The 26841-nt window shown below is 44.0% G+C and overlaps 2 protein-coding genes across 7 annotated transcripts in view; one reads left to right on the top strand and one right to left on the bottom strand.

Annotated features, from left to right (window-relative positions):
- Nucleotides 1–1630: 1630 nt before the first annotated feature.
- dync1i2b (dynein, cytoplasmic 1, intermediate chain 2b) lies at nt 1631–12434 on the top strand. Of its 3 annotated transcripts, XM_077015201.1 has the most exons (17): nt 1631–1774; nt 2768–2876; nt 3487–3601; nt 3795–3867; nt 4082–4141; nt 4576–4688; nt 4789–4881; nt 7091–7253; nt 7381–7480; nt 7780–7905; nt 8705–8851; nt 9170–9283; nt 9857–9990; nt 10443–10587; nt 10766–10906; nt 10994–11119; nt 11473–12434. In XM_077015201.1, the coding sequence occupies exons 2-17, from the start codon at nt 2769–2771 to the stop codon at nt 11560–11562; spliced, it is 1848 nt and encodes a 615-aa protein (XP_076871316.1). In that variant the 5' UTR covers nt 1631–1774; nt 2768; the 3' UTR covers nt 11563–12434. The 3 variants fall into 3 exon arrangements, with proteins under 3 accessions (XP_076871316.1, XP_076871319.1, XP_076871317.1); XM_077015204.1 differs by lacking the exon at nt 2768–2876; XM_077015202.1 differs by lacking the exon at nt 4082–4141.
- The window catches only part of slc25a12 (solute carrier family 25 member 12), a 26741-nt gene continuing 12331 nt past the window's right edge, over nt 12432–26841 (bottom strand). For 3 of the 4 annotated variants that reach the window (XM_077015197.1, XM_077015200.1, XM_077015199.1), the window contains exons 7-18: nt 21302–21440; nt 20863–20956; nt 20658–20742; nt 20400–20481; nt 18533–18691; nt 17989–18041; nt 17795–17875; nt 17518–17658; nt 16166–16304; nt 15443–15601; nt 15236–15326; nt 12432–13919 (exon numbers count right to left, since the gene is read on the bottom strand). In XM_077015197.1, the coding sequence (XP_076871312.1) occupies nt 13721–13919; nt 15236–15326; nt 15443–15601; nt 16166–16304; nt 17518–17658; nt 17795–17875; nt 17989–18041; nt 18533–18691; nt 20400–20481; nt 20658–20742; nt 20863–20956; nt 21302–21440 (1422 nt within the window). In that variant the 3' untranslated portion in view covers nt 12432–13720. Of the gene's footprint in view, nt 13920–15235; nt 15327–15442; nt 15602–16165; nt 16305–17517; nt 17659–17781; nt 17876–17988; nt 18042–18532; nt 18692–20399; nt 20482–20657; nt 20743–20862; nt 20957–21301; nt 21441–26841 lie in introns of those variants that run through there. The other variant, XR_013132853.1, reaches the window with a different exon arrangement.

Genomic DNA, 26841 nt, shown 5'->3' with positions numbered 1-26841 from the left:
ATCCTTCTCCTATGTAGCCATGATGTTGTGATTGCTGCAGAATGTGGTCTGGCATTATCTTGTTAAAAAAAATGCAGGATTTTCTCTGTAAGAGATGACGTTTAGATGGGAGCATATGTTGTTCTAGAACCTGAACATAATTATCTGCATTAATGGTGCCTTTCCAGACATGCAAGCTGCCAATGCCACAAGCACTCATGCAACCCCATACTATCAGTGATGCAGGCCTCTGAACAGAATGTTGATAATAACTTGGGTTATCCTCGTTCCTCTCTGGTCCGGATGACATGGCTTCCCAGTGTTTCATAAAGAACTTCAAATCGTGACTCATCTGACCACAGAACAGTCTTCCATTTTGCCACACTCCATTTTAAATGACCCCTGGCCCAGTACAAACATCTGAGCTTGTGGAGCTTGCTTATAAATGGCTTCCTCTTGCAATGTAGAGTTTTAGCTAACAATTGATTGCACGGTGGATTGTGTTCACTGACAATGTTTTCTGGAAGTATTCCTGAGCCCTGAGATGCAGTAACGTTTAAGGGCCCAGAGATCACGAGCATCCAGTAGAGTTTTACGGCCTTGACCCTTACGCACAGAGATTGTTCCAGATTCTCTGAATCTTTTGATGATGTTATGCACAGTTGATGATAACTTAAAAGTCTTTGCTATTTATGCTGGGTAACACCATTCTGGTATTGCTGCACTATCTTTCTGTGCACCAATGGTGGAATTGGTGAACCTTTTACCATCTTGGCTTCAGAGAGACACTGACACTCTGAGAAGCTCTTTTTATACCCAATCATGTTGTCAATTGACCTAATTAGTGTTAATTGGTCTTTCAGTTCTTCATTATATGCTCAATTTCCTTTTTCCAGCCACTTATTGCTACTTGTCCCAACTTTTTTGGTATTTGTTGACACTGAAATTTTTAATCAACATATTTTTCCTTTGAAATGTTACATTTACTCAGATTAAACTTTTGATCTGTCATCTATGTTCTGTTATGAATAAAATATTGACATTTGTGATCTCCACATCATTGCATTTAGTTTTTATTCACAATTTGTTTAGTGTCCCAACTTTTTTGGAATCTGGTTTGTACATTCACACATGCGCACACACACACACACACACACACACACACACACACACACACACTCACACACACACACACACACACACACACACACACACACACACACACACACACGTGTCAAATGTGCAATATCTCACCATTAATTTACTATTTACATGCTATTTATTTTCCATGAATCCTTGTTTTGTAGTACTGGTCATAACCCACCACAAGATAACATAAAATAACATCAGGGGAATCACATTTTCTTCTGGTCTTTATTTTCAATAGATTTATATTTTTCAGTATCATTATATATTTTGTAAACCTTTGTATATATAGATTTTGTTTTTGTATTTTATATATTGTTTTTATACATGACATGTTTCTCTGTCCCTTCCTCTCTGCTGCTGTAACATTACAAATTTCATTCGCGTGATTAATAAAGGATTATCTTATCTTATCTTATCTTATCTTAATAATAGTGGTATAACTGTTATGGTATGTTGATAAAATGGCGACCTCTAGTGTTAAATATGCTCAAATGTTTGGCAACTAAGCGGCAGCCATAGCTGTATCCCGAAGTGGGTGCTGTCCTGTGTCACAACAAGGCAAAGAGGATAATAAGTTATTGATCTGATCCCTGAAGAATAATTCTCTAAACTCAAATCTATACTCGAGGTCAAGGGCACCTTTCAAGTAAGTATAACTGTACTGATCCACTGTTCTATACCAAACCGGTGAAACAGGATAAGCACAGACTGGGTTGGTCTGGATGGTGGAGCTTCACATTCCCGGCAGACGGGGCTGAGTAGCTGACGGAGCAGCTGTTAATGGCGAGACTTTATCCTTTAATACAAATGCTAACAGTTTGCCGCACTTATACATACAATCATTGAGGTAGTTAGATTATCTGGTTATATGTTTCACTGACATAAATTAATTCTTAAATTCTTGCTGGAGGTTAAATTCATCGGGCGAGGTTTCTCAACCTCTATTAAATACACGCTGCTTGGACTTTTCACTAAGATTAGCAACAGCAATTTGTCATCATTTAATTGATTATCTATTTAGAGCTTAGTCAGTACTAAATGATTATTAATGACTGTTATGGTCTTAAATGCGCACTGATCATGATGACCGTGGTCTGTAAACTACCATTTACGTGGTTTCTCGTTAAGATACATGAATAGGCTAAAGATTATTATTGAGCACGAGAGTATTAAGACAATATCGTAAGCCAATACGATTAGTTTTTATAGACTTTAATATTGTTTGTATTATCAAATGTATGAAAATAGTTTCATTGGCCATGTTGTCCTTTGCCACGTCCGAGTGACTATTGTCAACGCTTTGCGTGACCGCGCGGAAGCGGACCGGCGCGTGAGCGCGCGGTGGCCTGTCCGTTAGAGACTGTGTGGAAGGGGCCGAGAAGTGTATACACAGCACGGCCACTAGAAGGCGCTGCTGTAACAGGACATTTGCACTTAAATTTATTGTATACTATTGATATTATAACAATTCGAATAGTTTTTAAAATAGAAACTGAAAGCACTTAAATGATAAGTAACCGCGGAGTGTACTGCTGTACATACAACACAGATACTTGAAGTGCATGTTGCAAGGTGGGTGTGTGTTGCTAGGTGTGTGTTGGCAGGTGTGTGTTGCTAGGTTTGCGTTGTTGTTATCCAGCATGTCAGACAAAAGCGAGCTGAAAGCTGAACTGGAAAGGAAGAAGCAGCGCCTGGCACAGATCAGGGAGGAGAAAAAGAAGAAAGAGGAGGAACGCAAGAAGAAAGACGTGAGTGTGTGTGGGTGGGGTATGTGTGTGTGGGGTGGGGTGTGTTTGTGTGTGGGGTGTGTGTGTGTGGGGGTGTGTGTGTGTAGTGTGTGTGGTGTGTGTAGGTGCAGCTAAGGTCACTGTGCAACTATAAAATGAAAAGACTGGAGTAAAATATATGAAGTAAGAGTGAGAAGTAAATAAAAATAAACATACAAATACGAACATCACGTCTGTTGCTGTCCTCTTCCTGCTGTAGGGTTAGGTGGGGTGTGTGTGTGGGGTGTGTGTGTGTGAGACGTGTGTGTGTTTGTGTGGTGTGTGGGTGGGGGTGTGTGTGTGTGTGTATATGTGGTGTGTGTGTGTGTGTGTGTTGTGGAGTGTGTGTGGGGTGTGTGTGTGTGTGTGAGACGTGTGTGTGTTTGTGTGGTGTGTGGGTGGGTGTGTGTGTGTGTGTGAGGTGTGTGTGTATATGTGGTGTGTGTGTGTGTGTGTGTGTGTGTGTGTGTGTATGTGTGTGTGTGTGTGTGTGTGTGTGTGTGTGTGTGTGTGTGTTGTGGAGTGTGTGTTGGTGTGGTGTATGTGTGTGTAGGGTGTCCACACATGTGTTGCTGTCCTCTTCCTGCTGTAGCCGGCTGGTCTTCAGGAAGGCGGGTCTCCTGCTCGTGAGGACTCTGATCTAGAGAAGAAGAGGAGGGAGGCAGAGGCTCTCCTGCGGAGCATAGGCCTCACTGACCCGGCCACTGGTACAGCTCTTCTGCAGCATTCTGGGAAATGTAGTCTCATGATTTGTGACTCTGTAAGCTTACTTACTATAATAGTTGACGCAACCTTAGTTACCACGTGCCCTGCTCTGGCTGGGCTGAGTGTGTGTGTGTGTATGAGTGTGTGTGTGTGAGAGTGTGTGTGTGTGTAGTAACATGTGTTTGTTCTATCTAGTCCCCCCTCCTCTGTCCCCCTCAACTAAATCTGTGGACAGTCAAGACTCTGGAGACAGCATGACAGGAGCAAGGTGAACAAACATACTCTCACACACAGACACACACAGAGAGACACACACACTCTCTCTCTCTCTCTCACACACACACACACACACACACACACACACACACACACACACACACACACACTGTTCCTGGAGCTGGATTAACCAGTTCACACACATGAGCTGACTTGGTGTGTATGTGTGTGTTTATATCTGTTACTTCTGTCTGTGTGTCTATTAGGACTCTTCACTGGGACTCTGAACCTTCTGTTCTTCTGCTGCATTCAGACTCTCAGCTTGGGTACTGATCTCTCTAACTGATGTTTCTAACTCTGATCTCACTAACTAATCTGTCTAACTGATCTAACTGATCTCTAATTTATCTCTCTAACGCTGATCTCTCTAACTGATGTTTCTAACTCTGATCTGTCTCTAACTCTGATCTCACTAACTAATCTGTCTAACTGATCTAACTGATCTCTAATTTATCTCTCTAACGCTGATCTCTCTAACTGTTCTCTCTAACTGATCTAAATCTGAGATCTTCTTTCTGATCTCTATAGGTTGCTCCTCTCCTCCACACTGCATTCTTTTTCATGCTAATACACACACTCAACTCATCTAACATCTCTTCCTCTTATTTGTGTTTAGCTTTGATGGTGTTTGTGTGTGTGATGTACAGTGTGTGAGAGAGACTGTGTGTGATTATGCCTCATATTGATCTCCTTGTTTCAGACGTGCCACTGTCAGCCTGTGCATGGCCAAGGTCACGCAGGTCGACCTTCCTCCCAGAGAGTTGGTGTTGTACTCTAAAGAGACCCAAACACCCCCCACCACTCAGTCTAAAGGTCTCAGATATTCCTCCACAAGACACAAAATGTACTGCTCCTGCTATATTGTGTTAGTCTGTGTGTAGACATGTTAAAATGTGTCTACTGTTTATGTCAGTTGAGGATGATAATGAGGAAGATGATTTAGCTGAGATGCGGTCTGCTCACGACCCTGCGGAGGGAATCGACACTCACATGGAGGAAGAGGATGGTATGGCCTTCTTCACTCAGTTATGTCACTACTACACTGGCTATTACTGATATTACAACAGTATATTATGAAATTATCTTTTGGACGGCATGGTGGTGTGGTGGTTAGCACTGTCACTTCACAGCAAGGCGGTCTGGGTTCGATTCTCGGTCTGGGCTGCTCTGTGTGGAGTTTGCATGTTCTCCCTGTGCCTGTGTGGGTTTTCTCCAGGTACTTTGGCTTCCTCCCACAGTCCAAAGACATGTGTGTTAGGTTGATTGAGCACTATAAATTGCCCGTGTGTATGTGGTGCCCATGGCTCCAGCCCCCCGTGACCCCGGCTAGTGGGATTAAGTGAAACAGATAATGGATGGACAATTATATATTTAAACGACACGTCATATATATACGTATAAAGATATACTGGGAATACTGGGAGAGAGTAGGTTACATATCTAAAGGATCTTTGTTTAATTTCTAGTTGGTGGCTTGTATGGCATATGGAGTGTGTATGCTATGATTTTAAAACTTGTTATTCTACTTGAAGAGCTGTAGTAGAGTGGCAAGAACTGTGGGATGTGTGGTTATGTGTGGTTATGTGTGGTCATGTGTGGTTATGTGTGGTTATTTGTAGTCATGTGTGGTTGTGTGGTTATTTGTGGTCATGTGTGGTTATGTGTGGTTATGTGTGGTTATGTGTGGTCATGTGTGGTTATGTGGTTATTTGTGGTCATGTGTGGTTGTGTGGTTATTTGTAGTCATGTGTGGTTGTGTGGTTATTTGTGGTCATGTGTGGTTGTGTGGTTATGTGTGGTCATGTGTGGTCATGTGTGGTCATGTGTGGTTATGTGTGGTTTTGTGTGGTTATGTGTGGTCATGTGGTTATTTGTGGTCATGTATGGTTGTGTGGTCATGTGTGGTCATGTGTGGTTATTTGTGGTCATGTATGGTTATGTGTGGTCATGTGTGGTTATGTGTGGTTTTGTGTGGTTATTTGTGGTCATGTATGGTTGTGTGGTCATGTGGTTATATTTGGTTATGTGTGGTCATGTATGGTTATGTGTGGTTATGTATGGTTATGTGTGGTCATGTGTGGTTTTGTGTGGTTATTTGTGGTTTTGTGTGATTATTTGTGGTCATGTATGGTTGTGTGGTTATGTGTGGTTATGTGTGGTTATGTGTGGTCATGTGTGGTTATGTGTGGTTTTGTGTGGTTATTTGTGGTCATGTATGGTTGTGTGGTCATGTATGGTTGTGTGGTCATGTGGTTATATTTGGTTATGTGTGGTCATGTATGGTTATGTGTGGTTATGTGTGGTTATGTGTGGTCATGTGTGGTTATGTGGTTATTTGTGGTCATGTGTGGTTGTGTGGTTATTTGTAGTCATGTGTGGTTGTGTGGTTATTTGTGGTCATGTGTGGTTGTGTGGTTATGTGTGGTCATGTGTGGTCATGTGTGGTCATGTGTGGTTATGTGTGGTTTTGTGTGGTTATGTGTGGTCATGTGGTTATTTGTGGTCATGTATGGTTGTGTGGTCATGTGTGGTCATGTGTGGTTATTTGTGGTCATGTATGGTTATGTGTGGTCATGTGTGGTTATGTGTGGTTTTGTGTGGTTATTTGTGGTCATGTATGGTTGTGTGGTCATGTGGTTATATTTGGTTATGTGTGGTCATGTATGGTTATGTGTGGTTATGTATGGTTATGTGTGGTCATGTGTGGTTTTGTGTGGTTATTTGTGGTTTTGTGTGATTATTTGTGGTCATGTATGGTTGTGTGGTTATGTGTGGTTATGTGTGGTCATGTGTGGTTATGTGTGGTTTTGTGTGGTTATTTGTGGTCATGTATGGTTGTGTGGTCATGTATGGTTGTGTGGTCATGTGGTTATATTTGGTTATGTATGGTCATGTATGGTTATGTGTGGTCATGTATGGTTATGTGTGGTCATGTGTGGTTTTGTGTGGTTATTTGTGGTTTTGTGTGATTATTTGTGGTCATGTATGGTTGTATGGTCATGTATGGTTGTGTGGTCATGTGGTTATATTTGGTTATGTGTGGTCATGTATGGTTATGTGTGGTTATGTATGGTTATGTGTGGTCATTTATGGTTTTGTGTGGTTATTTGTGGTTTTGTGTGATTATTTGTGGTCATGTATGGTTGTGTGGTTATGTATGGTTATGTGTGGTTATGTGTGGGTTATCACTCCCTTCTCACCTTTCTCCTCTGTAGTTCCCCCTCAGGAGCTCACAGAGGAGGAGAAGATGCAGATTCTTCACTCCCAAGAGTTCCTGACATTTTTTGACCACAGTTCTCGTGTTGTGGAGCGTGCTCTCTCTGAGCAGGTCGATGTCTGCTTTGACTACAGTGGACGCGACCTGCAGGACAGGGAGGGGTGAGGAGTGTGTGTGAGAGTGTGTGTTTCTTCTTCCTGTGTAAATATATGTGTAATTAATGTCTGTAATTTCTGTACATATTCAGCCATATAACTACTGTTCATCATGGTGTATGTGTGTCAACAGAGAGACGCCAGCTGGCACCAAGCTGTCACTGAACAGGCAGTTCACAGATGATCGCTGGTGCAGATACAGAGTGGTGACCTGTCTGGACTGGTCCTCACAGGTACACCCCCATCCTCCCTCTCCCTCCCTCTCTCTCTCCCTCTCCTTCCCTGTCTTTCCTTCCATCTCACTTTCTCTTTCCCTCTCTCTCTCTCCTTCCCTTTCTCTCCCTCCCTCTCTCTCTCCTTCCCTCTCTCTCTTTCAGTCCCTCTCTCATCCCCCATCCACCACCATGCATTCACAAACTTCACAAACTTCACCTAGTCGTTTATTTAGTACACACCTTGATGTTTTATGGCTTGTTGAAGCTTCATGCACTGTGCTCATATTCTGGTAAAATGGTAAATGTTTCTGCCACAGTTCCCTGAACTGCTGGTGGCTTCTTATAACAGCAATGAGGAGGCACCTCATGACCCCGATGGCGTAGCTCTGGTCTGGAACATGAAATATAAGAAGACCACACCCGAGTACATCTTCCACTGCCAGGTGGGTCAGAGCACTGCAACGTCCTGCAGTTAGATCCCCAGTGTGGGATTAAATACGGTGGCTTGGTGGTACCATGTTTGCTTGTGTTGTGGGAAAAACAAACTGCTAGGAGACAGATAGAACAAGCAAAGTTCTTTATTTCCAGGAGAAGCCCTGGATGTTACAAAGATCACACAAATCTGCTAAGGAAATGTTCCCAGCCTCTGCAGACCAGCCATTTTGTTAAACCCTCTGCACACACACAGACGAGATGATCTGCGTCTGGGGATTCCAGATGTCCTCTGAGATCTAGAGATTCTAGGGTCCCCACAGGAAAATTCATGATTTATGCACATTAGGAGGGGCAGATGTTGCATTCATAGTATCTCAAGACACATGATATATATGTTAGCCCATGAACATAAATTGGGCCAAGGTGTTTACTGCATGCAAAAGTTTACTAGGTAAAAAGTTTTTCATGTTTTTCCATTACACTTCTCAACCCTAGGATCTAGTGCCTCTATGGATAGTTTTATACTGGGTTCTAGTATCTAGTCTCTATATGGGTGGAGGTTAACACTGGGTTCTAGGATCTAGTCCTTTGGGTGGAGTTTCCACATCCTTCCCCCCGTCTGTGTGGGTTTCCTCCCACAGTCCAAAAACATTGATTAATTGGTGATCTTGCTGAATAAAGTTGTGTGTGTGATTGTGCTTGTGATTGTGAATTTGTGAATGTACATTTAAATACCATATACAATTGACAATTTACAGTTATACAAATATGGAATAATCTAGACTTTCTCTCCCTTTGTCGCCCAAGTCAGCGGTGATGTCAGCAATGTTTGCACAATTCCATCCTAACCTGATTGTTGGAGGAACGTACTCGGGACAGATCGTTCTGTGGGATAACCGTAGTAACAAATGTACGCCAGTACAGAGGACCCCACTGTCTGCTTCTGCACACACGGTACGTATACACACACACACACACACACACACACACACACACACACACACACACACACACATAGAGGACTCCACTGTCTGCTTCTGCACACACACACACACACACACACACACACACACACACACACACACACACACACAGAGGACCCCACTGTCTGCTTCTGCACACACACACACACACACACACACATCAGTGATGATGTCATGAGTCCACTTTGTTCTGTATGGAGTATGTTTGGGAATGTCATCTTAAAGCTGGTGTGTCCTGGTTGGGCTGTTGCCATGGTTTTCTCATGTTGTTTTTCCCATGGTCCTGCAGCACCCGGTATACTGTGTGAATGTGGTGGGGACTCAGAACGCCCACAACCTCATCAGCCTGTCCACTGACGGCAGGGTGTGCAGCTGGAGTTTGGATATGCTGTCTGCACCGCAGGCGAGCACCAACCGACTGGGCTACAGCACAATCACACCCACAGCAGGGCCACAGTCACACCCACAGAAGGGCCAGTCACACCCACAGCAGGGTCACAGTCACACCCACAGAAGGGCCACAGTCACACCCACAGAAGGGCCACAGTCACACCCACAGAAGGGACAGTCACACCCACAGAAGGGCCACAGTCACACCCACAGAAGGGCCAGTCACACCCACAGCAGGGTCACAGTCACACCCACAGAAGGGCCACAGTCACACCCACAGAAGGGCCAAAGTCACACCCACAGAAGGGCCAGTCACACCCACAGAAGGGCCACAGTCACACCCACAGTAGGGTCCAGCACTACCCAATCACAAATACGAAGATAATTAATTTAGTACATAAACTGAAATAGAAATAAAAAAGATAAAAAGATAACACACACCACTGACACCGACCTGCACCTTGTTCTGTGTGAGTACTTATGGTAGGAAATATATTCTGTCTCTCTGGACTGTGTGTGTGTGTGTGTGTGTGTGTGTGTGTGTGTGTGTGTGTGCACATGTGCATGTCTACACGTGTGTCCTCAGGATAGTCTGGAGCTGGTGTTTAAGCAGTCTAAGCCAGTAGCCGTCACCACCGTGTCATTTCCTCTGGGCGACGTCAACAATTTTGTGGTGGGCAGTGAGGATGGAACTGTGTACACAGCATGCAGACATGGGAGGTGTGTGTGTGTGAATATGTGAAGACCCTCACAACTATACGGGGGGCAGTCATGGCCTGGCGGTTAGGGAACTGGTCTTGTGACCGGAAGGTCGTGGGTTCGATTCCCAGACCTGAGGCCATGACTGAGGTGCCCTTGATCAAGGCACCTCACCCAAACTGCTCCCCGGGCTAGGGCTAGGGCTGCCCACAGCTCTGGGCACGTGTGATCTACAGCCCCCTAGTAATCACTAGTGTGTGTGTTCTGACTGCACAGATGGGTTAAAAGCGGAGGACAAATTTCGAATGGGGTGTAAAAATCACAATTGACAAAATATGACACATTTTATACGGGAGGAATTTAGATTGCCCAGTGTGTCAGTGCCTTTGTCAGGGTGTGCGTTGTGGTGATACGTATACTGTAACCCCACGTTACTGTAAAGCTCTCTCTGAGGGAGTGTGTGTGTATAATAGCAAAGCAGGCATCAGCGAGCTCTTTGAAGGCCACCATGGTCCAGTGACAGGTCTGAGCTGTCACACAGCCACAGGACCCGCCGATCTCTCCCATCTGTTCGTGACCTCGTCCTTCGACTGGACTGTGAAGCTGTGGAGCACCAGGGTACAGCACCACCTCCTCCACCACCTCCATCACCACCATCACCTCCACCTCCTCCACCACCTCCATCACCACCATCACCTCCACCTCCTCCACCACCTCCATCACCACCATCACCTCCACCTCCTCCACCCCAGACTGTAACAATTGCACATTTCTGTGTGTGTGTGTGACTCTGCAGAACAATAATCTCCTCTACTCATTTGAGGATAACTCTGACTATGTGTATGATGTCATGTGGTCACCTACACACCCTGCTCTTTTTGCCTGTGTGGATGGAGCTGGACACCTCGACCTGTGGAACCTCAACAATGAAACCGAGGTTCACACACACACACACACACAAATACACATATACACAAATACAAATAGATCCACATTAATCAACCCACCGCCTACTTTGACACAGGTCCCCACAGCAACAGTTACCGTGGAGGGAAACCCCGCCTTGAATCGGGTCAGGTGGGCTGGCTCCGGCAGAGAGGTTGCCGTTGGCGACTCCGAAGGACGAGTACACATCTATGATGTCGGAGAGGTAAGAACAGCCGACTGCCCCCAGGGGGCGCTGGTGTCTGGAATTGTGCAAATGGCTGCCACTTCTTGCCCATGTGTGATTAGTTAAAAGCTTGTACCTGTGCTGATAAATCAGCTACTACCTGTTGATGGCAAAGAGATCTTGGGTTCTTGAAAGGCACTATATAAATTGAAGTTTCATTAATTCATTATAGCATTGGACCATTTCTTCTGAGAGAACAGTCAGATTTGAGATGATGGACTCTACCTGAACACCAACACTGTGAACATGGCTAACACTCCTCAGCCAGCCTTTCATGTGTGGTCTGTGTGCTGTTTAATTTATCTATTGACTTTTGTGATTTATCTTTATAGCAGATTGGCGTTCCACGGCAGGATGAGTGGATTCGCTTCCTCCGAACTCTCTCTGAACTCAGCGAGCACCAGGATGAGAAGGGCTGCTGAACCAGAGACTGGCTGTCTGACCCCTCGTGACCTTCATAACCCCAACCAGACACAGCGCTAACACCACACAGAGCCCTGAGCACAGACACCACGCTATTGCACACACACAGTGGAAGCCACATGTGAGCTCTTAACAATAGTAACCTCAACCAGAAAAACATGTTGGATACAAAGTGGTGTAATTAGAAACTAATATCTTTTGGTTGGAGAGCATTTAATATAAAGCATGAAATGCAGGCTGTATATTTATATCTCTTGAGAAAGATCCTCAGTAGACTTTTGAGTCAAGCCAGTCAGTGTGGGCGGGTTTGTACATTCCAAAAACTGGTTTTAGTAATTTTCCTTAACAAGCTCTTACAGAAATAACACATGCTGTCACACTGGGATTTTTAAAAACAGCTCCTACTGGATCCTCAGCTGTTTCCAGTAAATCTCTTTCTCAGGTGTTCATGCACACATTAAAAAACCTCATACATACATGCTTGGAACATGCATACAAAAGCTTCCATCACACTTTAATAACTGTTCTATTGTTTAATAACTTCTATTGTTTCTAGTAGTTTAAGTACATTAATTTTGGACAGATTCCGTGAACTCCCAATTTACATTTATGTATAGACTGAACAGGGTTACTATAGACTACCAGACTGTTGTCTCATTAAGAATGTTCAAAACAGGATCTCTTGCAATTTCACATTTTACATGTCCACAGCATGCGTGTTCTGCAGCCCGCACACACACGTTTTACACCTGCATTGACACACACACACACACACACACATCCACACACACACATTTAACTTCATAGACGTGTCCACTGCCCCACCGTGCTTGAATGGAACCTGCTAGCGGAAATAAACATCTCACTCTTACTTTAAAATGTATGATTTATTTCCATAAAATACAAGAATGAAATGCATTTAAATTATTTTTTAAACATCAGATTATCCATCATTTATTTTGTTTTGATCAGTAAACCAAATTTTGAAATGTCTGTCCATGACAAGGCAGAGACCATACCCCCCAACCCCTGGCTCCGTGCAGGACACGTGTAACTGCACAGAGCGTGTGCAAGCTGTGCAAAGCATGATGGGAAACGGTGAGCACTACCACATGAGCAGGAGCTCCCACACGGACGCAGAGGAACACGAGAGTGAACTGAGAGCTCAGCGTGTCACGCGTGCAGGCTGAGCTTAGACAGTGGAAGGTGAATCCAGGTGAAAACATCGTGGAGCACTAAAATCAGACGTCTCTCTGTAGCACTTTGAGCCTTAGATGTCAGCTGAAGCTCCACCAGTCACCTTCACCAGGTGGGTAAGAACACAGGGAACCAGGTGACGGTGCAGGTGGATTAAACACAAAGAACCCTCAGGTGGTGCAGAACACAGAACAGTGCAGGCTAGTTGGGTTCTAGCACAGAACATCAAATAGCTACTTGTGTCTTTTGAGTGTTTTTTTTTGGAGTGGACCATAGGGTAAGATTGGCCAAATGCCAGTCCATCTGATTCTTTCAGCATCACTAGTAATATTTCATATACATTTTTACTAATGAAACACACAAAACGCATTAGAATAAGCATGCAAAAATGGAAACTTCCTTTTAAGAACTCTGGTTCTTACCAGGAGCATTATGTTGCTTATGATCAAACTGCTGAGTGGAGAGGGCTTTGGGATCAGACAGGCTGGAATGGAACAGGCTGGTGTCTGGGCCCTTTACTACCGCACAAGTCCCAGTCTGACTCTGTGCAGGAGAACACGCCCAGTGAGTGCACCACACTTTTCCTGAATTCATTCTTGGGGTGGGGCACATCCTTAATACTACAAGCTGATCTACCAAAACCCTTGTGCGACAGTTGCTCATTGTAGCACCATCTTTATAATATATTTCAAAGGACATTTTTTTTCTAATTAAACTGAAAGGAACCAGCTGGAGTTGTATCCCACCACCGGGAGTGTGGAAGCCCCACAGGAACATTCGGTTATCAGGGGTCTCCAAGGAGTGCTTGAACAAGCCACCTGAAGATAAACACACAGACCTTCCCACAGAACAAAAATATACAACAAACTAAAGATTAAAAGAAAGAAACAAGTGATGTAGCCTGTAAGATGGAAGCAGGCTGCCACTGGAGGACTGAAGAAGGTGGGCGGGGCAGTTTTATTAAGTCGACGCCTCCTCCTTTACAGGTTGAATGCTAACAACTCCAGAGGATTTGAACTTTGGCAGGTGGAGGCCGAACTTGCTCTCCACCCCAGCAAACGTGGCGGCTGCCAGCCGGTAGCCACCCACATGCTCTGGTTTCACCGGGGGTAGCTCCGAGATCCGGGACTTTGGCGTGGGCTCGGAACCAGAAGGACGGCTATACAGGACAGAAGATGGGTCAAAGGTCAAACCCCACGTTGGAAGGAAGCAGTGAAACCCTACAGCAATCACTCAGACCTGTGTGTGTACTGAATGCACAGGAATTATGCAAATATTATATACACAGTGAAGCACTAAATTATTCATACCCCTGGCATTTTTTTTCTTTACTTTAAATTAATTACTTTTATTCAACCAGCAAGTTTAATTTTCACCATAAACGACACAGGTGTTTCTCCAGAAGATAATATGACAAAGTACAAGAGGTCCAAGCTCTAAAGCATCCTAATTTGCATCAAGGCACAGTCTAATGCACACTGCTGGGGTCCATGGACATAGGTCAAGGATGACAACACTTCTACAGAAAAGGCACACAAAAGCCCATTTGACCTTTGCAAATGCTGATCTGGAGGGTAGGGTAGGCCAATAGACCAGGGAACCTAAAAATCTAGGGGAGTTCTCAGCCAATAGACCAGGGAACCTAAAAATCTAGGGGAGTTCTCAGCCAATGAATCTAATGATCTAGTGACATTACAGCATGACAACGACCCAAAACACACAGCAGAAGTGGTGGAGAAACATTAACGTTATGACTGTCAGAGAATCAGTAGAGGGAGTTAAAGATCAGTGTGATGGTGAGGAGACCCTCCAACCTGGAAGAGTTGGAGCTCATCACTAAAGATGAATGGGCAAAAATACCAGTGGAGACATGCAAAAAACTGGTCAGTAATTACAGGAAGAGCTTGATTGCTGTAATAGCCAATAAAGGCTTTTCTATTCATTATTGAGAAGGGTTTGAATAATTTTGGACATGGCACATTTTGTTCTAATGTAAATAAAAGTGGAGACATATTTTTTCCACAATGATGCCTCTTCTGGGAAACGTCTGTGTCATTTCCGAAAAGGGAAAAAATAAAAAATAATAAAATAACCATAAATGGTTGAACAAAACTAAGTAAAAATTTGCCAGGGGTATGAAAATTTTGTATACAAAATCTGAAGAAGATTTGAGGTAAGTTTCTGCAGTGTACTTAGTAATTGTAGAGATTAAAAATTGTGGTACTCAAAGTACAAAAAAAGTACACAAAGAACAGGACGTTTTGAACAGAGATCCTTCATCAGCTATCAGCTGAAGTTCCTATTACTATTAAGTGTGTGTGTGTGTGTGTGTGTGTGTGTGTGTGTGTGTGTGTATATATGCACACATACACTCAAAAACGGTTTTATGTGTATTCAAAAATATAATACAAGGGATAATACAAGGTACAGTACATAATACAATTAGAATGTAAAGGTCAAAGGGTCAACACTCACTGTCCTCCAAAGTCCACGTAGAACCACCTCTGCAGGAGCTCGTAGGTCACTAGGGTCACGCCAAACTGTGGGGACGAGCGGAACACTCGGGCTGGAGGGGGTTAGGGTTAGGTTTAGGGTTAGGTCACTGCAGTGTTCAGGACTGCTCAGTTTACACAAGTACACTCTGGAAACATCATGAGTGAGTGAAGGTGTGTGCGTGTATACCTCCAGCCCCCTTCCAGAAAGCCCTGAAGCCCTCCTCTTTCATGATCTTACGGAAGCAGTCGATCACACCGCTGTATGTGGTCTGACCTGCACGTGCAGCTACTTGCAGTCGTGTTTTGACGACATCAGCAGGGGTGACCAACGAGGCAGCAGGGACTCCTGTAAAATTAAAAGGGGCTAAGCCTGTAAACCTATACGATCCACTGTGTGTGTCTGTAAACACCTATACAAACCCACTGTGTGTGTCTGTAAATACCTATACGATCCACTGTGTGTGTCTGTAAACACCTATACAAACCCACTGTGTGTGTCTGTAAACACCTATACGATCCACTGTGTGTGTCTGTAAACACCTATACAAACCCACTGTGTGTGTCTGTAAACACCTATACAAACCCACTGTGTGTGTCTGTAAACACCTATACGATCCACTGTGTAAAAACCTATTCGATCCACTGTGTGTGTCTGTAAAAACTAATACAATCCACTGTGTGTGTCTAAACCTATACGATCCACTGTGTATGTCTGTAAAAACCTATACGATCCACTGTGTGTTTGTAAACCTGTACAATCCATCGTGTGTGTGTGTATATGGCAGAGAACATGTAGGTCTGTGTAGGTATATCCTTGCATGTGGGTGTGTGTCCTTGAGTGTGTTTGTCTGAGTGTATGTATTTGTGTATGCGCGCGTGTATATGTGTGTGTACGCGTATGTGTGTGTACCTGCGATTGCTCCAGCTGTAAGCAGCTGCAAGGCGCCCAGTCTCCCGTCCTCGTCCGCCAGCATTGATTTGGTGTGTGCGTACACAGGGAAGTATATGGCAGAAAAAGGGATATCCCGGAGGAAGCAGGCCTTCGCACCCTACACACACACACACACACACACACACACACACACACACACACACACACACACACACAGTTTAGTCAGGGATGAGAACAGGTCAGCGTGAATCATATATGTTTGGTGGAGTGTGTGTGCACGCATGTTTGGGTGGAGTGTGTGTGCATGTTTGGGTGGAGTGTGTATAGACCATGGGTTAAAGCAAGAAATTTTCATTTGACTGAAAATTTTTCCTGGCAAAAGACAATGCCAGCAATTACTGAAAATGTGGTGTAGTTGGGAAATGGCCTCTTTTGCCTAATTCTACACAATAAACACATTTATAAAGTATATTTATCTAAACAGCCTGTGTAAGGAGAGAAAAGAGAATGAACATCTGAGCAATAAATGTACATAAATGTGTATTTAATGGGAGTTATCTGGGGGTCCTCTTCCAGAAAATGATTTAAAGATCAAGTCAAATTTAGTGAATCCTGGTGAGTTTTAAAAGGTATGAATCTCTCGTTTTTATCAGATTCACCATCGCAAAAACATAAGCCGTAAGATTACCTGCTTTAAGTAGGTATGTTACAAAAAAATTAAATGTCCAAAAATGGCAAATTTAAATCACACCACTGGATAGAGCTTTTAAATACAAACAGAACAACACCATCCATGTTAAGCCTGGTTTAAGCCTTTATACTTGACGCAGCACGAGTGGCGTGAGCAGCGCGAGGGTCCGCACGCCGAAAATGACGTAATCGCGGTGGCTCAACCCGTTACAATTTCAAGCATTTTAAAGTACTTTAGCCTAAATTCCAGCACTACTGCAACATTAAAATTGGTCAGGTAAATGTTCATTCCCCTGTTTTTGAGGGGTGTTTCTTTATACTACCACATATCGCTTCGGACAACACTGCAAAAAGAATGTGATGCAGCAAGTAGCCTCCGCCGTTCGCGCAGGTGTACAGAGTCGCGCACTACGGTCACGCCAGGCAGGAGGGGGGTAAAAACTTTTCTACTGTCCGCAAATCTGAAGGCGGAATGAACCGCAAGTCAATCAAATGACACCGCCGTCATCCATCCAGCGCTGATGAGCGCCAGTGAGAATAATATTTCGGCCACAAAACAGATAGCACGCGCGTGTGTGGTTTATTATGATTTGACGGATTTTTTCCCCAAAAAAATCAAATGACGGAAATCCGTCGTAGTGACAGAGAACTTTAACCCATGGTATAGACTTCATGTTTACCTTGTAGAGGCCAAAAAAGCCCAGGTCCCGAACCACAGAGAGCGCGCTCACTCTGGGTCCTGTGGTGATCTCCCCGGCAACCTGCAGTCGGATCTTCACTATCTCCAGCGGGTTCGTGAAGATCACCTGAGAGGCTCCAGCCTTGAACACACACATGCACACACGCACGCACACACACACACACACAATTAATTCCAATACGAACATTTGAATCTAGTGCCATTTCCTGAACTGCTTAGCACACTGGTGTGATCTGTTGCTCACACTGGACACCTACACATCCTCCCGCCAGGATCTCTGCAGCCAAGGGGATGGAGCCGTCCTTATCAGAACACCTGTCCCTCACAAAGTCATTTACCTACAAGACAGGGCACATACAGTCAAACTCCACAAGCCACTGACAGCTATGATGGAAGTGGCCAGGCTGTGTGTGTGCGTGTGTGTGTGTGAGAGAGAGAGAGAGAGACCTACAGTGAGCTTAATGGCCTTCTCTGGAGCCACTCCAATTAGTTGGGGCAATAGGCCTAAACACACACAGAAACACACACCCACGCATAAACAACACTACTGCAGTTCAAGAGACCACGACCCTAAATTTCATTTGATCGGTCATTTCATTTGAATTTATTTAAACTTTTCCATTTAATTATATTTGTATGTATGGAATCTCATATATATGAGATTATGTGAGGCAGGTAGCACACATTGTGCAGGTTTGATTACTTGAAGCAGGTAGCACACATTGTGCAGGTCTGATAATGCGAGGCAGGCACCACATTCTGCAGGTCTGATTATGTGAGGCAGGTACCACACATTCTACAGGTCTGATTATGTGACCGATTAGCTGCCTCACGGTGGAAACAAGCACAACAGGAAACAAGCTCCAGAGAACCAGACTGGAACAGGAGTCTCCACAAACCAGATCAGATTTCTGCTGCATGCACCCAATCCAATACAGGGTGTGAGCTTCAGCAATGCTGAAATAAAAGCCAAATACACACAGACATGCACAGACCTCTGTAGAAGCCAAAGAATCCCTCGTAACGCAGGACTTTCTTGGCACAGTCGAAGCTGTTCTTGTACATGAGCTCTCCCACGAATGAGCCCGTGGAGCGCTGGTTCTGCATGCGAGTCTTCACCAGGTCAATGGGGTACACCGCTGTGGCTCCCGTGGCTACACACACACACACACACACACACACACACACACACACACACGTGTTAACATTCAATAGAACACACACAGTGCCGGACAGAAGTATTGGCCATTATTCTGTCAGATAATGCTCCATTTCTCCCAGAAAATGAATGCAATTACAAATGCTTTGATATTAAAATGTTCATTTAATTTGTCTTCAATGGAAAACCACAAAAAAGAATTGGATACAATTCCACACCAAACATAAAAAAGGGGGTGGACAAAAGTATTGGCACCCTTTGAAAAATCATGTGAAGCTTCTCTAATTTGTGTAACTAACAGCACCTGTTACTTACCTGTGGCACACAACAGGTGGTGGCAATAACTAAATCACACTTGCAGCCAGTTAAAATGGAGTAAAGTTGACTCAACCTCTGTCCTGTGTCCTTGTGTGTACCACATTGAGCATGGAGAAAAGAAAGAAGACCAAAGAACTGTCTGAGGACTTGAGAAGCAAAATTGTGAGCAAGCATGGGAAGCAAGTCCATCTCCAAAGACCTGAATGTTCCTGTGTCTACAGTGCGCAGTGTCATCAAGAAGTTTAAAGCCCTTGGCACTGTGGCTAACCTCCCTAGATGTGGACGGAAAAGAAAAATTGACGAGAGATTTCAATGAAAGATTGTGCGGATGGTGGATAAAGAACCTCGACTAACATCCAAACAAGTTCAAGCTGCCCTGCAGTTTACAACAGCGTCAACCCGTACTATCCATCGGCGTCTGAATGAAAAGGGACACCATGGTAGGATACCTAGGAAGACCCCACTTCTGACAGATACCTAAAAAACCAGGCTGGAGTTTGCCAAAACTTACCTGAGAAAGCCAAAAACGTTTTGGAAGAATGTTCTCTGGTCAGATGAGACAAAAGTAGAACTTTTTGGGAAAAGGCATCAACGTAGTGTTTACAGGAAAAACAACGAGGCCTTCAAAGAAAAGAACACGGTCCCTACAGTCAAACATGGCGGAGGTTCCCTGATGTTCTGGGGTTGCTTTGCTGCCTCTGGCACTGGACTGCTTGACCATGTGCCTGGCATTATGAAGTCTGAAGTCTACCAACAAATTTTGCAGCATAATGTAGGGCCCAGTGTGAGAAAGCTGGTCTCCCTCAGAGGTCATGGGTGTTCCAGCAGGACAATGATCCAAAACACACTTCAAAAAGCACTAGAAAATGGTTTGAGAGAAAGCACTGGAGACTTCTAAAGTGGCCAGAAATGAGTCCAGACCTGAATCCCATAGAACACCTGTAGAGAGATCTCAAAATGGCAGTTTGGAGAAGGCACCCTTCAAATTTCAGGGACCTGGAGCAGTTTGCCAAAGAAGAATGGTCTAAAATTCCAGCAGAGCATTGTAAGAAACTCATTGATGGTTACCAGAAGTGGTTGTTCACAGTTATTTTGTCTAAAGGTTGTGCTACCAAGTATTAGGCTGAGGGTGCCCATGAGGGCCTGGCCCATTTTTAGAGTTTTGTGTAAAATGATAATTGATTTGACGTTTTTTTCCATTCTCTTTTGTGTTTTTTCATTGCAAGCAAAATAAATGAAGATATTAATACCAAAGCATTTCTGATTGCAATCATTTTCTGGAAGAAATTGTGTATTATGTGACAGAATTCCAGGGGTGCCAATACTTTTGGCCAGCACTGTAACCGCTATTAATACAAACTTCGATAATGACTGTGTGCTCTCACCTCCAGCTATAGAGCCCAGAGTGAAGCGATATGCAGACTCAGCAGCCTGCAACCACACAGGACGAGACGTGTCTCCATGCATCTGAAGACAGACAGACAGACAGACAGACAGACAGACAGAATCAGCCTACATCTCTCCAGATGTCGTCTTTCTTTGGAGTGCAGAGGTGTTCAGGGTTTAATAAAGACCTGCCCGGAAAAACAAAATTGCATTTACACAGGACTGTGTATGTGTGTGTATGCACGTGTCCCTCCTACCTGTCTTTGCACTTCAGCCAGGTGGAAGGGTAGTGCACCCTCCTCCAGAGGAGCAATCCTCTCAATGTCAGCTAGGTTCAGTCGCCTGACACACACACACACACACACACACACACACACACACACACACACACTTACTTAAATACATGGGTTTCTTCACACACACTTGTAGCTGTGCAGCAGTAGTAACATGTGGTTAAATTACCCGGTCTGGGAGTGGAGGCCAGAGAGCTGGTACAGGATGTCAACCTCCATGGGAGTGATCTGACCAAACCTGTTAGCCGCATGGACAAACTCCTCTACACAGAGACACAGTTAAGAGTCACAGGTCGGGGAGACAGTTCCACAGTCCAGCACATTCAGGACATAGTCCACTTCTCACAAAACCAGCACTACAAAGCTTGCTGTTGGTTCTACAACATTCCAGAAAAGATAACCTTTTAGGGACCACCACAACTACAGCATGTTGATACAGGTTTGCTGGGGGACACTGAACATTTGTCTGTGGTTCAGACATCAGATGGAATGTTTCTAAAAGACAGTAAGTGGGCGGTCACGTTCCTAAAGGGAAGGGTGAAGTGGGTATCAGCTTGTGCCCTATAAAGTGCACTAGGATAGGTGTTTGTGACATGGCCGTGAGGTACCTTTAGTGACCAGGGTGTCTTTGCGGGTTCCTGCGAGTGTGCTATAGATTTTGCGGATGAGTTCCATGTTGTTGAGAAGCGAGTTGAAGGCGTTAAAGTAAGAGAAGCTGACCAGGTGAGATGTACCACTGCCAGCCGCCTGCAAGAACACACACACAAACACACATACGCGCGCGCGTATTAGAGGTGTAACGGTACATGTATTCGCACCGGACTGTCACAGTAGGGGTCAAGGGGTCATGGTTATGGGGTCATGTTTCAGCACACAATCACATGCAGAGAAAAAATCCTACACAAACATGTCAAGACCAGTGAACATAAAGCAGAACCTAATGGACATGATGCACTAACCAGCCATTAACTAACAGACTAACCCAGCCACTAACTAACAGACTAACCCAGCCACTAACTAACAGACTAACCCAGCCATTAACTAACAGACTAACCCAGCCACTAACTAACAGACTAACCCAGCCACTAACTAACAGACTAACCCAGCCACTAACTAACAGACTAACCCAGCCACTAACTAACAGACTAACCCAGCCACTAACTAACAGACTAACCCAGCCACTAACTAACAGACTAACCCAGCCACTAACTAACAGACTAACCCAGCCATTAACTAACAGACTAACCCAGCCACTAACTAACAGACTAACCCAGCCATTAACTAACAGACTAACCCAGCCACTAACTAACAGACTAACCCAGCCATTAACTAACAGACTAACCCAGCCATTAACTAACAGACTAACCCAGCCACTAACTAACAGACTAACCCAGCCATTAACTAACAGACTAACCCAGCCATTAACTAACAGACTAACCCAGCCATTAACTAACAGACTAACCCAGCCACTAACTAACAGACTAACCCAGCCACTAACTAACAGACTAACCCAGCCACTAACTAACAGACTAACCCAGCCATTAACTAACAGACTAACCCAGCCAATAACTAACAGACTAACCCAGCCATTAACTAACAGACTAACCCAGCCACTAACTAACAGACTAACCCAGCCATTAACTAACAGACTAACCCAGCCACTAACTAACAGACTAACCCAGCCATTAACTAACAGACTAACCCAGCCACTAACTAACAGACTAACCCAGCCACTAACTAACAGACTAACCCAGCCATTAACTAACAGACTAACCCAGCCATTAACTAACAGACTAACCCAGCCACTAACTAACAGACTAACCCAGCCATTAACTAACAGACTAACCCAGCCACTAACTAACAGACTAACCCAGCCATTAACTAACAGAATGAACCAGCCATTAACTAACAGACTAACCCAGCCACTAACTAACAGACTAACCCAGCCATTAACTAACAGACTAACCCAGCCATTAACTAACAGACTAACCCAGCCATTAACTAACAGACTAACCCAGCCATTAACTAACAGAATGAACCAGCCATTAACTAACAGACTAACCCAGCCATTAACTAACAGACTAACCCAGCCATTAACTAACAGAATGAACCAGCCATTAACTAACAGACTAACCCAGCCACTAACTAACAGACTAACCCAGCCATTAACTAACAGACTAACCCAGCCATTAACTAACAGACTAACCCAGCCATTAACTAACAGACTAACCCAGCCACTAACTAACAGACTAACCCAGCCATTAACTAACAGACTAACCCAGCCACTAACTAACAGACTAACCCAGCCATTAACTAACAGACTAACCCAGCCATTAACTAACAGACTAACCCAGCCACTAACTAACAGACTAACCCAGCCACTAACTAACAGACTAACCCAGCCATTAACTAACAGACTAACCCAGCCACTAACTAACAGACTAACCCAGCCATTAACTAACAGACTAACCCAGCCATTAACTAACAGACTAACCCAGCCACTAACTAACAGACTAAACCAGCCATTAACTAACAGACTAACCCAGCCACTAACTAACAGACTAACCCAGCCATTAACTAACAGACTAACCCAGCCACTAACTAACAGACTAACCCAGCCATTAACTAACAGACTAACCCAGCCACTAACTAACAGACTAACCCAGCCATTAACTAACAGAATGAACCAGCCATTAACTAACAGACTAACCCAGCCACTAACTAACAGACTAACCCAGCCATTAACTAACAGACTAACCCAGCCATTAACTAACAGACTAACCCAGCCATTAACTAACAGACTAACCCAGCCATTAACTAACAGAATGAACCAGCCATTAACTAACAGACTAACCCAGCCATTAACTAACAGACTAACCCAGCCATTAACTAACAGAATGAACCAGCCATTAACTAACAGACTAACCCAGCCACTAACTAACAGACTAACCCAGCCATTAACTAACAGACTAACCCAGCCATTAACTAACAGACTAACCCAGCCATTAACTAACAGACTAACCCAGCCACTAACTGACAGACTAACCCAGCCATTAACTAACAGACTAACCCAGCCACTAACTAACAGACTAACCCAGCCATTAACTAACAGACTAACCCAGCCATTAACTAACAGACTAACCCAGCCACTAACTAACAGACTAACCCAGCCACTAACTAACAGACTAACCCAGCCATTAACTAACAGACTAACCCAGCCACTAACTAACAGACTAACCCAGCCATTAACTAACAGACTAACCCAGCCATTAACTAACAGACTAACCCAGCCATTAACTAACAGACTAACCCAGCCACTAACTAACAGACTAAACCAGCCATTAACTAACAGACTAACCCAGCCACTAACTAACAGACTAACCCAGCCATTAACTAACAGACTAACCCAGCCATTAACTAACAGACTAACCCAGCCATTAACTAACAGACTAACCCAGCCACTAACTAACAGACTAACCCAGCCATTAACTAACAGACTAACCCAGCCATTAACTAACAGACTAACCCAGCCATTAACTAACAGACTAACCCAGCCATTAACTAACAGACTAACCCAGCCATTAACTAACAGACTAACCCAGCCATTAACTAACAGACTAACCCAGCCATTAACTAACAGACTAACCCAGCCATTAACTAACAGACTAACCCAGCCACTAACTGACTAAACCAGCCATTAACTAACAGACTAAACCAGCCATTAACTAACAGACTAACCCACCCATTAACTAACAGACTAACCCAGCCACTAACTAACAGACTAAACCAGCCATTAACTAACAGACTAACCCAGCCATTAACTAACAGACTAACCCAGCCATTAACTAACAGACTAACCCAGCCATTAACTAACAGACTAACCCAGCCATTAACTAACAGACTAACCCAGCCATTAACTAACAGACTAACCCAGCCATTAACTAACAGACTAACCCAGCCACTAACTAACAGACTAAACCAGCCATTAACTAACAGACTAACCCAGCCACTAACTAACAGACTAAACCAGCCATTAACTAACAGACTAAACCAGCCATTAACAGACTAACCCAGCCATTAACTAACAGACTAACCCAGCCACTAACTAACAGACTAAACCAGCCATTAACTAACAGACTAACCCAGCCATTAACTAACAGACTAACCCAGCCACTAACTAACAGACTAAACCAGCCATTAACTAACAGACTAACCCAGCCATTAACTAACAGACTAACCCAGCCACTAACTAACAGACTAACCCAGCCATTAACTAACAGACTAACCCAGCCACTAACTAACAGACTAAACCAGCCATTAACTAACAGACTAACCCAGCCATTAACTAACAGACTAACCCAGCCACTAACTAACAGACTAAACCAGCCATTAACTAACAGACTAACCCAGCCATTAACTAACAGACTAACCCAGCCACTAACTAACAGACTAAACCAGCCATTAACTAACAGACTAAACCAGCCATTAACTAACAGACTAACCCAGCCACTAACTAACAGACTAAACCAGCCATTAACTAACAGACTAACCCAGCCATTAACTAACAGACTAACCCAGCCATTAACTAACAGACTAACCCAGCCATTAACTAACAGACTAACCCAGCCATTAACTAACAGACTAACCCAGCCACTAACTAACAGACTAACCCAGCCATTAACTAACAGACTAACCCAGCCATTAACTAACAGACTAACCCAGCCATTAACTAACAGACTAACCCAGCCATTAACTAACAGACTAACCCAGCCATTAACTAACAGACTAACCCAGCCATTAACTAACAGACTAACCCAGCCACTAACTAACAGACTAACCCAGCCATTAACTAACAGACTAACCCAGCCACTAACTAACAGACTAACCCAGCCACTAACTAACAGACTAACCCAGCCACTAACTAACAGACTAACCCAGCCACTAACTAACAGACTAACCCAGCCATTAACTAACAGACTAACCCAGCCATTAACTAACAGACTAACCCAGCCACTAACTAACAGACTAACCCAGCCACTAACTAACAGACTAACCCAGCCATTAACTAACAGACTAACCCAGCCATTAACTAACAGACTAACCCAGCCATTAACTAACAGACTAACCCAGCCATTAACTAACAGACTAACCAGTCATTAACTAACAGAATGAACCAGTCATTAACTAACAGACTAACCCAGCCACTAACTAACAGACTAAACCAGCCATTAACTAACAGACTAACCCAGCCATTAACTAACAGACTAACCCAGCCACTAACTAACAGACTAACCCAGCCATTAACTAACAGACTAACCCAGCCACTAACTAACAGACTAACCCAGCCACTAACTAACAGACTAACCCAGCCACTAACTAACAGACTAACCCAGCCATTAACTAACAGACTAACCAGTCATTAACTAACAGAATGAACCAGTCATTAACTAACAGACTAACCCAGCCACTAACTAACAGACTAAACCAGCCACTAACTAACAGACTAACCCAGCCACTAACTAACAGACTAACCCAGCCACTAACTAACAGACTAACCCAGCCACTAACTAACAGACTAAACCAGCCACTAACTAACAGACTAACCCAGCCATTAACTAACAGACTAACCCAGCCATTAACTAACAGACTAACCCAGCCACTAACTAACAGACTAACCCAGCCACTAACTAACAGACTAACCCAGCCACTAACAGACTAACCCAGCCACTAACTAACAGACTAACCCAGCCACTAACTAACAGACTAACCCAGCCATTAACTAACAGACTAACCCAGCCACTAACTAACAGACTAACCCAGCCACTAACTAACAGACTAACCCAGCCACTAACTAACAGACTAACCCAGCCACTAACTAACAGACTAACCCAGCCATTAACTAACAGACTAACCCAGCCATTAACTAACAGACTAACCCAGCCACTAACTAACAGACTAACCCAGCCATTAACTAACAGACTAACCCAGCCACTAACTAACAGACTAACCCAGCCATTAACAGACTAACCCAGCCACTAACTAACAGACTAACCTAGCCATTAACTAACAGACTAAACCAGCCATTAACTAACAGACTAAACCAGCCATTAACTAACAGACTAAACCAGCCATTAACTAACAGACTAAC

Source organism: Brachyhypopomus gauderio, chromosome 8 (assembly GCF_052324685.1).
Source record: "Brachyhypopomus gauderio isolate BG-103 chromosome 8, BGAUD_0.2, whole genome shotgun sequence".
NCBI lineage: Eukaryota > Metazoa > Chordata > Actinopteri > Gymnotiformes > Hypopomidae > Brachyhypopomus > Brachyhypopomus gauderio.
This window is presented reverse-complemented; position numbering and strand designations above follow the sequence as displayed.